General features: G+C 49.0%; 1 protein-coding gene and 1 long non-coding RNA gene across 2 annotated transcripts in view; both read right to left on the bottom strand.

Moving 5' to 3' along the window:
* Nucleotides 1-643: 643 nt before the first annotated feature.
* On the bottom strand, nucleotides 644-2,647 carry LOC136992174 (uncharacterized). The gene is made up of 2 exons (XR_010884238.1): nucleotides 2,580-2,647; nucleotides 644-1,407 (listed from the first exon to the last, which is right to left on the bottom strand). It is a non-coding gene; the product is annotated as an uncharacterized lncRNA (long non-coding RNA).
* Nucleotides 2,648-8,921: 6,274 nt separating this feature from the next.
* Nucleotides 8,922-12,657, bottom strand: part of PRKG2 (protein kinase cGMP-dependent 2) — a 32,790-nt gene continuing 29,054 nt past the window's right edge. Inside the window, exons 17-18 of the mRNA XM_013950570.2 lie at nucleotides 10,999-11,065; nucleotides 8,922-10,135 (exon numbers count right to left, since the gene is read on the bottom strand). Coding sequence (XP_013806024.1) covers nucleotides 10,040-10,135; nucleotides 10,999-11,065 — 163 coding nt within the window. The 3' untranslated portion in view covers nucleotides 8,922-10,039. The remainder of the gene's footprint in view (nucleotides 10,136-10,998; nucleotides 11,066-12,657) is intronic.

A 12,657-nucleotide genomic window follows, 5' to 3' on the forward strand; every position in this document is an offset into this window, starting at 1 on the left:
GGGCTCTGGGTGGGCTCTCCTTTCCCCCCCCCCCAACATCACACTGGGGGTGCAGGGATGGGTAAATAGGCAGCCTCTGCTTGTGAGCCCTGAAGAAAAGCTGGAGTCAGGTGTTTTCAGTGCTCGGAAGCAGAGGCTAAGTCCTGTGTTTTGGGGATTCAAAACCGGAGTCTAAGTCAGCTGAATGGGGGGGTTCAGAAGAGGAGACTAGGTCCTTTTTTTTGGGGCTCAAAAATGGAGGCTAAGTCCTGCGTTTCTGCTGCTCAAGAACAGGTTCAATGGACTGGTTTCAGAGCTCAGAAAGGGAGGCTAAGTCCTGTGTTTTTGTGCTCAAAACCAGAGGCCGAGGCCTGCATTTTTGGGGTTTGAAAACAGAGACTAAGTCATCCGTTTTCAACCCCAGAACCAGAGGCCAAGGGGGCCCTTTTTGTGGGTGGTGGGAGGGCGAGAGGGGTGGGAAGGGGCTGGGCTGGGTGGTGGGAGGGAGGTGGGCAGGGCATGTGGACCCTCACCAGAGGTGGGGGTCCATCCACGTGCGCCCCGACGGCAGGGAGGCTGGCATGCACCAGGCCGAACTTGGCGTCTGAGATAGTTTCTGGCGCGAAAGGCGCTTTTGGGGGAGGAAACACAAGCAGACACCGTCTTCCAGTTCCACTGTTTATTCACCCTTTGTACAAGACTCGGAATATTTATTCAATGTGTGGACACTGTTCATAAACTAACTGTGCAATGTGTGTGCAATATTAAAGATGATATTAATACGCAAGTTGTGACAGTGATTGATTTACGACCTTGTCAGTCCCCAAGATTGCTGTGAGGAGCCCGAGCTGGAGCTGAGCTGTCCCGAGCCGGCGCTGTACTCCCATCCCAGCAGGGTTTCTGCGGAGGCTGAGAGCCAGGTGGGCGCAGGCAGGTCGTCCCCAGCCAGGAGCGGGACCGCGCGCAGGGCAGGAGGGAGGCGAGTGGAGTCGTGCTGCTGGGAGCAGGGAGCCGGGCGCCTTCTGCCAGGGACGAACTAAACCTCACGTTGTCTCTCTGCATCGCGGCTCTGCTGGTTCCCTTTCCCAGCGCAGAAAGGAGGTGCGAGGCCATCATGCGGTGTCGGCACCCCTGGACGTGACACAGAGGCAGGCAGTGAGGCTGGAGCTGTTCCTCAGCAGTGACACAAGCCCTGCAGGCGATTTAGGGAGAAGGCAGCAGGGGAAAATGCCCCCGGGCTCCCCAGGAAGCGCCTCCGAGGCCCCAACGTCCCCGTGCAGGTGAGAGGGGCAGGGACGCAGCCCCTCCTGCTGGACACGCTGTCCCAGGCTCTGCACGCAGGCGGCAGTGTCAGAGATCCAGTGCTGGGGCGACGCTGGGGCACTTGCACCGGCTGTCTCTGATGGCACTGCTGGGGCTCCTCTGTCCCTGTAAAAGTAAAAAAGCAAAAAACCGAGCTAACAAAAAACAAAAAAACCTGAAGGATCTTTCAGGAGAGGCCCAGCAGCACAAGGAGCAACCCCAGGCCCCGTGATGGGGCCCTTCCCCAGCCCAGTCTCAGCCCAGCGCAGCTCCAGCACCAACACTGACCGGGCGCAGGTTGGGGTGGGCGCTGGCAGCGCCAGCAGCAGCTCCCGGGCAGTGCTGCTCACCGGAGCTTTCCTGACCTCCCTTCACAGCGACCCGTCCTGCGCAACGTGAGGCACAAACCTGCCCCACGAGGGCTTCAGCGTGTGACGCTGTGGCAGCTCTGCATGGCCCCGGCAGCCCGGCCTGGCGCTCCCCGGCCATGCAGACAGACCAGCGCTGGCCCCACGCAGGGACACGGTGGCACCCGGCTCGGCCGTGCCCACCCCGCTGGGTGCCCCACGGCCCCCCCACACTCAGCGCTGGGGCTGTGGGCACAGAAACCGTGGCCCTGCCCGCAGCCTCCCCAGGCAGAGCTGCCCCGCGGGGCTCGGCCTGAGCCCGGGCACAGCCTCAGCGAAGGGAGACGCTGCTCCGCGTGGGCGCGCACCCCGGCTGCATTTAGTGCCAGGGAGCCCAGCGGCACCCACGCACCGACACCCGCCGTCCCCTGTCCCTCAAACTGCCCCGTGCACACCACAAAAGCCAGGTGCCACAAGCCCAAAAGGCTTTTTCCTCACCAGCAGCCGGGCACGGGCTCCTCAGCCCCAGCCTGCTGCTGCCTCTGCCCTGTCTCGGCCCCTGCCAGGTGCCCCCAGGCGCAGCCCTCCCTGCCACCACCTGCGCGGTGCAGCACCCTGCTCCCTCGCAGGGCCCCCCTGCTCCCAGCGCTTCGGGGACCCTTCGGTTCCCGCGGGGCCCCGCCGGCAGCGACAGCTCCCCGCAGCCCCCGTGTGCTGGGCACGGCCGGCCCGGGGACGGGGCGCGTCTCGGCGCTGCTCGGGCGCCGCTTCGGGCACTCACCGCACGCTGCCTTCCGCGTCGGCCTCCCCCGGCGCCCCGGCTCCGAGCCCTGCTCCTGCCGGTCTCCCCCAGGGAGGGCTCCGGCCCGGCCGCCGCCGCCCCCAGGGCTCCCCCCGCCGCGCCGGGGCCGGGGGCCGGGAGGAAGGGGGGCAGGGGCTCCCCGCACTCACCGCGCCGGGCCCGAGGCCGCCGCCGCCGCCGCCGCCCGCAGCACCAGCAGCAGCCGCCGCCGCCGCCGCCGCAGCGGGGCCGGGCGGGGCGGGCGCGGGGCCCCGGCGCGGCGGCGCCGCCTGGCGGCCGTCGGGGCGGCAGCGCCGCCTGCGCGCTGCGCAGCGACCTCGGCGCCCGGGTGGCTGCAGTCGCGCGGGAAGGGGCGGCGGGGGGACAGCGGGGACACCCGCCCGTGGGGCAGGGCCGTGGTGCTCGATGCCATCACCCTGCAGATCCTGAGCTCTGGCGGCTCCACAGAGCGCTCTGCGCTGAAGGAAGCAGTGCCCGCGCTGAAAAGAGGAAAGGCACCATCCGAGCTGAGGGAGACTTGCTCCTCCAAGCAGATCCAATTCCGGATACTCCTTGCTCTAAACCGAGACTCTTTCCTTGCTCCCGATTGCTTGGCCAGCCCTGCAGTGGAAACAGCACAGCCACAGTATTTCCTTTTGGAGAGAATTTGACTCCAAATTCCCTGCCTTGAATGCTGCAACTCCTTGGTTGCAAATTCTGCTCTCCCACAGGCTTCCCCCTTGTCCTTTACATGACTGTATTAATTACATTCGTCAACTATGTCGCTGTTACTCCTTCGACAAATTAGATCATCCTGGGCTGCAAAACCCTTTAAGACACAGCTTTATAGCTGAGAGGAGCAGAACTTTCTAAAGAAGCCACGCACTTACTTAAGAATCTCCTGCACCTACAACAAGAGGCCTTGAAGAAAAATTGCAATGTAACCAGACCTTTTAACTCTATATTTTCAGGACAGAATCTGATTCTTCTCTGAAACACAACTCTCAAATATGGCTGAGCAAAAATGACAAGACGTACAGAAATGCATAAAAAAATGTTGTCCACACTTCTCCCACACTTCTGGCTCTTTGATAACAGCTAGTGTGTACCACAGGGGAAAGCCCTTTCCTACATTTCCCAGTTAAGCCAGCAGGACCCTGTAATGTGTTGCATAATGAGACCAAAAACTGGCAGGATTTGTTGAAATGGTTCTCTGTCTTTTAGCCCAAGGAAAGAAGAGGTGTCACCTAGGACAGCTGTAGTCTTACAATGAACAACCAAAAAATGATTAATGAAAAGCCAGACAATGTACGTGCAAGTCAAACAGACTGACAAATGGGAAGAAAAAACCCTATGCTTTTCTTCTGACTGAAATGAAAGACAGTTGCAGACAACAAAGAGCTGTTCACTGCCCAGGACTCAGGAGACTGCTGTGCTGCCGGGTGTCTTGGTAATGAAAACAGCCTGTCTCTGTGGGGCTGAGCTGTGTGAGCTCCTGTCGTGACTTTACAGACAGTCCCAAGCCGACGTACACCAGGCTGCCTGGGTTGCAGGGCTCACCTTGTCACCTTCTCGCCGTCGGCCCGCTCCTTGGCCTGCTATCGCTAGGACACTCGGAGGTTGCCACAGGCTAAGCCGGAGGCAGGCTTGGACGACCGGGGGCAGCAGGCCCTGCGAGCAAAAGCAGGTGCTGGTTTCTGAGAGTTCTCTGCTGTAATAGCTGTAAAGATAAATACATTCCTTATACAATTAAGCGTGACAATGGCTGCTAGTAAAAGAAAAAAAAAGCAAACTCAAACAACAGAGCTAACCAAATCGAATCTTCCCTTTGCAGAGAACTTGTCACAAAAGAGAATTCAAACAGCTTTACAAGGCAACCTTGGCTACATGACCACACTTCCCATTTCTTTCTTCAGGGTGAAGTGGCTGGCGCTGAGTAACACTTTCTCGCCAAGATCACTTCCCTTGCAGTATTTTCGATGTCCAGTACAAGGCTAAATGCTCTCGAGGTGGACACCCCCTTGTCCTCAGCAGAAGGGTAGTATTGCTGCTCAGCAATACTTCATTCAGGGCTGGATTGCTCCCCACATCGCCTTGTGTTAGGGTTACGACGTATTCCCTTTACAGAGCAGCAAAAGCCTACATCCTCCCAAAGGCAGTGCGGAACAGAAAGTACCTGGCAACTTTCAAACTCCCCACAGGAGGCTGCAGAGTCACCACACTGCAACGACGCTGCTCCCTAGGAGAAGGGCAGCCCATCCCCAGGAAACCGGCCGAGGGACCCAGCTTCCCGCAAGGCGAGGGGGCACAGGCCCCGGCGTCCTGCGTCCTGGCAGGGAGTTGGAGCCGCTGGGCCCTTGGGCAGAAGGTCGGGACTGTGCACAGCTCCGCTCAGTCTGCGCACAGTGCCTGGCACAAGTGGTGGAACACGGCTTGCTTTCTCTTGAATGTTTTCTGTTTAGCCAGACAGTGCGTGAGACAATCTACCTGGGGATGGACTTTCCTTCCCTAGTGAGTAACTAGATTATCAAGCTGCTGTGCCTCCCGCTATTAGCCCAATAATTTAATTGGAATATTCATTCTGTCTCTTGGCGTTGCTAGCCTGCAGCTCAGTAAGCGTAATGGCTTCTGGCTCAGCAAGTGCATCAGACAAGCTTTAAAATGACATTTGCCAGTTCTCAGCTGCTGTGCATCAGTGAAATACTGGCTAATGGAGGTCAGCTCGAGTTTAACCTCGACTTCCGTGCAGCAGGATTTCACCTTATTTCAGCAGCATTTTACCAACTCCTACCAACTAACAATCAGTCACAGTATATCAGAAGTTGCCATAATCGAACACTTGTGAGTTCTGCAAAAGGATGCACTTCAGGACTCAGGTCAATCTTGCTGATGTCTTGCGGCTACCCCCAAAATAGCAGCAGCGACAGCAGTCTAATATTAGTATGGCAAGCAACGAATCATGGGTTCTGAAGAAAATAATTACCCACCCTTCTTGCAGCTGCTGTGCAAGGCAACTTACTCAGAAACCGTAATTCATTCTGAGCCACATGATTTTGCGTGCCATGTACAGAACCAGGCATCACCTCTAGCCCCTGGTTACAAGAGGAAGACAGGGGAGGGGACTGACTCCCGAGGGGAGCAGATGCTTTTGACTGCTCGAGCATTCCCGGCTGGTCCTATCCGCCAAGCAGCTTGCACACGTAAGGTTCAAGGAAGACCAGCTGCGACTGTCCACGATTCTGGGTGCTAGCGCTCACGACATCAGCCTGAACGAGCGTCTGCCTCGGGCACGGTGATCCCACCAGTCCTTCCCCCCTTTCTCGACCGATCTTCTGCTCTTCAAATAAAGAGGTACTCAATGCCTTGAGGATTTGTACTTGAGCCTGAGCTTTACACATGCACTTTCCTCTTGTGCAGCTCGGGGAGCCGCTCAAAGAGCACCCCAGGCTTACCTTGGGTTTTGATCCCTGCCTCTTAGAGGGATGTTACTTATTTATTAGCAAAGAGCCTTCAAGCTCCTGGTCAAATCGAACTCCAGAACGTTCCCTTAGCTGTGATCTAGCCACCGCTACACAAAACAACAGGAAAGCATGTTTACATGTACGAGTGCCCGAACATGGAGCTGCTCACTAGTAATCTTTCGGAAATCAAACTTTCCTTCAGGTGGACATGGGGCGAGCACCGTCTCTAGCAGAGGTGCCACCTCCCTGCCTGCCAGGGCCAAGAGCAGTATTGGCGCTGATAAATGAATGACAAACAAGCTGAGAAGAGGCCAAGGGCTGAAACAGGGTAACTGTGATGTTGCAGGGAAGAAAGTGGGATGTGACTCAGCAGCTGCTCTGATGAAAGCCATCATCGTCTGTGATGACACAACATATTGTGAGAGCATGCAGGAACCCTGGTGGTACTTAAGATGAAGTGTCCCAAGCTCTTTGCCAGAATCTCAACCAAGTTAGGGCAGTAGCTCAACAGTATGTCAATTTAGGGGAGCAGAGCTGTGCCACACTGGGTGGCCAACTTCCCCTTCTCCATGCAAAATTTCATCACTCACACTAAAAACTGAATGGAGGTAGCATACACCTGGGAATTTCCTCTTTCTCTCTGCTGCTGCTGCTGCTCCTGCCTGGGCCTCTCTCCTAACTGCTTACCTACATCTCCGGTCTGCTGCAAGAGTTCGGGAAAGGCGCTTCTGTCCACCGAGCGCAGGCTGACCACTCCTTGGCTCTGTCCTCAGGAAGAATCGCCAGCCCTCCTGCCTCCTGAGGCACGTTCTCTAGTGGCGGAAGTAGAGCAAAAAAGGCAGAGCTAGTGTTGGGTTTCTCAGGGAGCCACAGAATAAAAGCAAAGCCAACAAGACAAGAATGGCAGAACAGCAGATATGAGTATTGAGGAGAGAACTTGCACAGACAGTTAACTAACATGTCCACAGGATGCCAATGTCAGAATCTTTTTCATATTGACCTTAAATTAGAAAATGCAACAATAAGCATAGTCTGATCATTGTCCTAACCGCCCCATTCAAATCTTGCACCATTTCCTGCACTGTGAAACCACTTCGGCCTGAATCGCTTATTTTCCCACTTGTTTTACAACAGCATAACTCCACTGGGTCTGAGTTGATGTCTAAAGTATATCTATATTAAAGACAGTTTGGGTTCGTTCAAGGAATGTTTGGGCTGTATTATATCAGCATCTGCTTCAATTTCTGGAAATCTTCAACTCAGTCATTCGCATAGAGGCCAGAAAGAAAATGAATCAGATGTACATGGGTCCTCCACATAAATACAGAAAGATTTGCCACCTCAATCATTATAGCTTCTTATGCATTCATTTTCTCAACACCCACTGGGGAAAGCACAGTCTGAGTGGGGTACATGCTGCAAGAAATAACATCAGTGGCTCTATCCCCAGGATAGCCTTTTCTGTCTCAGTCTCTTCTGAATCATGTGGACAAGAAGTACAATTCAGGGCCTGCTGAACAGTCCAAATCTGGACTGCTGGATGGCATGCCCTTGTAAAAAGTGAATGCACTGCCCATTGCACTGTAAACTTACTTTATTTGCACACACTGCAAGTTAAGCAAGGTATATGATTGTTCTGAAAAGAAAACATACCCTACAGCTGCACAGACCTAAATGCTAACTGCACTAAATGCATCATACTGCTATTTCTGCACTTAAAAAACAACACCCAGCCCAAAATATATACTTGAGAAAAGTATCTGTAAATAAAATGGAAAAGTACATTCAAAAACATTTTATAAAACTTGGGTTTCATAACTTGACTATGTAACTTGACTGTAATAAAAATGTTTATGAGAGAGAAACAGACACACACACATATACAATGTGTAGTGCTTGTCTAAATCCTGAAGAGAAACTCTATTCTTTGGTATTGCTAAATAGTATTAGCTGCAAGTGCCTAAAACATCTAAAGCCCCAGCTTCCAGCCTCTGCTCCACCCTCTTCACTGTGTACGGTTATCATCATTTTACACAGGCTTTACTGGCTGCAAGTTTCCAAAAGAGTTTACAACCAGGCAGGGAAACAAAACCAGCAAAACTTGCAAGTGTCTTCCTCAAAGGGCTCAATCCAGTTGTCATTCAATTCAATGGAAAATCTTCTACTGCCTTTATTGGACTGAATGTCATACAAAATTTTAAAAGTCAAAAATTTAAATCGATTTGCAGTCAAAGTGATGACCACTCAGCAGTGAAAAATAACTATAAACATGAAACAAATCAATTAGCCCATAGACTGTATCAAAATAGTTAAAGAATATCTTTACCTTGATCCTTATAATGATCTTACGGGAACATTTTGTCAGTCTTCTGCCAGGAACTGCATCAAAATAATGTTTTACTGCAGCATATTCAGAGGCTTATCAAACACAGGTTATTTCAGTGCGGAGCAAATTCAAAAAAAAAAAAAAAAAAAGAAAAAAAGGCAGCAGGCCTCCCTTGCTGTTCATGAAGGGAGTCCAGGCTGAGGGCCCAGGGCCGCCTCATTAAAGGCAAAGTGAGGCTTGGCACTGACCTCAGCGAGCAAAGGATCAAGTTCCTTCTCTCACCAGAACTGGGGAAAGAGCCACTCCCTAAGGCAGTCCATCCCTAGCCCAGCTGGGATGAGGCATGGCCAGCACCTTACCAGGCTCGCGGCAGGCGTGGGTATCCAAACCCTGAGCACACATTACAAGCTTCCCGGAAGGCTTCCCATCCAGCACGTGAAATGCAGTGTGCCTGGGCAGTTTCAGCATCTAAAAGATTTTTAGACTGGAAATTGTCTCAATGGGAGCTAGGCTCAAATCCAAGCAGGCATTACAGATGCATTGATCCCATGAGCCCAGCATGACCACCGGGAATGTTTTCCATAGCAGTTGGGGCTAATAACAGAGAGCAACAGAGTTTTTCTGTTTAAACCATGAACATACAACATACAACGGCATTTATTATCCACTCAGTGTTTCAAACTGTTTCCCTTATTCCAACAGTTTAAGGGTTCAAGTGGCAAAAATCAGGCATAGATAAAATTGGATGGGAAAATGTGTTGCGATATATTTTAATTATATAAATGGCTTACAGTTAAAATTTCTTTTTCTTAATCAGAGAATCGCTAAGTTGGAAGGGACGTTGGGAGGTCTCTAGTCCAACCTCCTGCTCAAAGCAGGGTCAGTGACAGAAAGTGGGACATTGAAATGGGTGGGATTTTTACTACTGATGTGAACAGATCTAGGACTTCAGCACAAAAATTTCTGCCAATATATCAATGAAAACATTCTGAAAATATATTTAAAGGAAAAAAAATAGGATTCTATACTTACATATTTTTTTCCTGCAAGGCAAATGCCTTTTGTCAATCTATTTTATCTTTCCACTATATAAAAGCAAAGCATTATAAAATGGACATAGCTCTTAGAAGCAGTTAGGGACATGCATACCATAGTCTGCTTCTCAAGGCAACTTCTATAATGTATATAATTTGTTTCTTACTGGATTTTCATTTGACCCATTATAGTCTGTCTCACACACTCAATCTGGTGCAAAACTAGACTGACAGACTGTTTCCACAGTGATGCCCTTTGAGCTGCAGCACCAAATCAAATCAGTCTTTTAGAAAAAGTCTCTTTTCTGCATGCTGCTGGATTGATGCCACACTGGCTACTACTGGAAAAAGCAAAACACACAGTAGACATAATGAAATGCAAAAATAAATGCCTGTAGTGTCAGCTGTTGACAAATGCCCCAAAGTTAATGTCTTTTAGTATTTATCTTCTTCATTCAAAATAAAGAAATATGGAAACCTTGCTAATAGCAAAATTTTAGCTAGTGATACTTCCAATGGCAAAACTATACATCCAATCCATAGTATCAGAACACATTCATAGAAGCATTTTGTATTAAAAAATATTCAGGTCGCATCTGCTGACTGAATGGATGCCCTTGTTACAAAAGATGCACACAGAATTTGGTGCATTATCCAAGCAAGTTCTGCTTGCTGTATTGCCTCCTATTCTTCAGGGAACATCAAGTTTGTCACAAAACCTTGTGTACTTTAATTTTACTCAAGAAACAAGTGAACAGGTTTAGAACTGATGCCTATGATTCTCTATAAATGTCCTGGAAGAAAAATTCTCAGAAATCCTTGTCCCAGCCTGAAAGTTCATCCGGAGGGGTTCCTTCTTCAGGTGGATAGCAGTCAAAGTAGCTGTAATCAGTGGGTCCAGACAGCTAGGACATTTAAAACACAAACAAAAGGTTGTTTCAGAAGGTAACTTTTGAAAATACTCTCCATTAATCATGCATCACATTTTATTGCTGCCAGTGGAGGAATGAAAAGCTAACATGGTATGGATGACCTCTTTCAACGGATGCGTTTCATCACTCTTTAAAAGATAAAACTCCAATAGTTAGCTTGACAACAGAACAAAGATACTAGTTTCCTTATAGAAAAACACTCTCCAGACATTACCAATGCTAGATCTCATCCAAAGCCCACAAAAGTTGGTAAGAAAACCGGGCCACAATGAATACAGTTTTGATTCAAATTCATGTAAGACTGCATCTACAATCATGGAGTAGCTACTCAGAGAAGACTTCAGAATTATTATTTGTTATCATTAAGAGAGTTTCAAATTCTCCACCCTCAATCTTTTATTATTTTAGGGCAGAGAGAAATGGGCTGTTTAAAACAGGAAGCTTATTCAAGGCTGTGCTGTAATTCAATATCATGAGAATACAGGAACTCGTACTCTGCACAGTCAGTGAACAGTGCATCTTAATAATGTGCCCATTGCCCAAGAAAATACAGCATTTCACTACTCATCTCTCACCAAACACCATTTATTTTAATGGTGGTGAAAATCTAATGCTAAGCACACAGACAGAATAATATTTCCACTATTTAATGGAATTTAAGTTATCTATCACTTGCTGGTCTCTCTTTTCTTCCTTCAGCTTCCACTGAAAATGGCGAGCTATAAAAACGCAAGTGCTTCTTTGGGCATTTTTGCACTTGCCATCAGTTCTTTCTTTGTAGCCAAGCACCTTTGCAACAGTAAAGCATTATGATATTGAAAGCCGAAGCCCAATACCTCTCTTTTTAAAGGTGATGTTAATTTCCTCACTTTCAGACCATCCCAGTTAAAACCATTCAACCACCTAATTAAAAAGAAATGAAAGAGAGAGAGAGAGAGAGACTATTTTCTGTTAGAAGCACTATATTATTAACAGCTTAAAACCACGAAAACAAGGGCTATAAAACATTTTATCACGGGAACTTCATTCCACGTGACAACACAGTTGTTAGAACAGGGACACTTGAGAACTGGCATTGCCAGGCAAGGGAGTGGTAGCAAGGGGCGCTTCAGGGCCATCGGGTACGTTGCAGCTCCTCTGTACGGAAGCGCAGAAGCGACAGCCGGGTCAGCGCACACGGGTACATGTATGTGGCCGCACGTGCGCAAGCGCAGCCACGCACAGACGTGTGCCCCCCTGGGAATTCCACCTCTTTTAGCAACATGAGAAGAGGCTTCAAACAGAACTGTCAAAGTGCTTCTTTTCCCAATCACAAACCACAGGCCTTAGGAATAACTCAGAGAAAAAGAAAAAGCAGGAAATGTCTAATCCACTGAAGACTGAACTCAAAAGTATGATTCCCATTGATACTGGCAAAATGATCACAGAATGAAACAAAAAACTATTTTTCATCTCTTGACATCTCCACATGTGAATTATTTTGCAGGAATAGTGTAAAACAGTGATAATACCACTCAGAAATAGCTCTATAACAGAGAAATGTAAAAACAAAGTAAGGAAGGTGGCCTTTGAAGACTGTAGAGTTGAGAGACAGGCACAGAGCAAAACAAATAAGTTAGATAAAATGCACCAGAGTTCAGAGACATTTGGCATGAAAGAGTGCCAGGGTAACGCTGTTCTTCACTGAAGTGCACACAGATGAGATAAACCTTCACCTTTCTTTATCTCTGCCTCTCACAACATACGTCTACATTGCAATTGGAAGCACAATTTTTGTTTGGGCAAGCTTACCGCACAGAGAGCTTTAACCCGGGTAGCTCAGGTGGCACCACAGGTTTCAGTGTAGACAATACCGGGTGTGTGCTGGGGCAGCTGGTCCCTGGTAAAGATCATGCCACCAGTGGATAGCAAGTAAAAAGGCAGGGATTTTGCAAAGAAATCTACTCTAAAAAATGCACATTGTGGTACAAAGACTGTTGTCCTTCCCAATGCTGGGCAATGCCAGGTATGAGGAAGTATTTAACTATTATTAGATGGTTATCTTTAACCAAGTATCAATAGAGGTAACAGTACTGGCCCAGTGAGGTAGACTGCTGTTAACTGAGACATCAATTAAAAAAAAATGATATAGACATGCTAGGCAAATACACTGCTACTACAAACACTATACAGAGAATGATCCAAAAATTTCAAGAGCAGACAAGAGGGTTTCTTCATTAGAAGAAAGAGGACAAAAACTTAATATTGTTCTAGAGCTCTTAACTACTGTTCTTAAACCGCAACTGCTTGGTTTTAGATGAAAGAGTCTGGGGGTCTAACAGGGCACATAATCCCATACAAATGGCATTGATTTCTCCGAGACCTGAATTAAACTTCCACACCAACAACCCATGACAAAGCAGTAAACAATACCATGTTTCTAGCTGATCATCCTGAGGATTTATGTTTATACTGTTGCCTGCTGTAGGAGCAAGTAGATGTGACAGCAATAGAGA

Source organism: Apteryx mantelli, chromosome 5, assembly GCF_036417845.1.
Source record: "Apteryx mantelli isolate bAptMan1 chromosome 5, bAptMan1.hap1, whole genome shotgun sequence".
Taxonomy (NCBI): Eukaryota; Metazoa; Chordata; class Aves; order Apterygiformes; family Apterygidae; genus Apteryx; species Apteryx mantelli.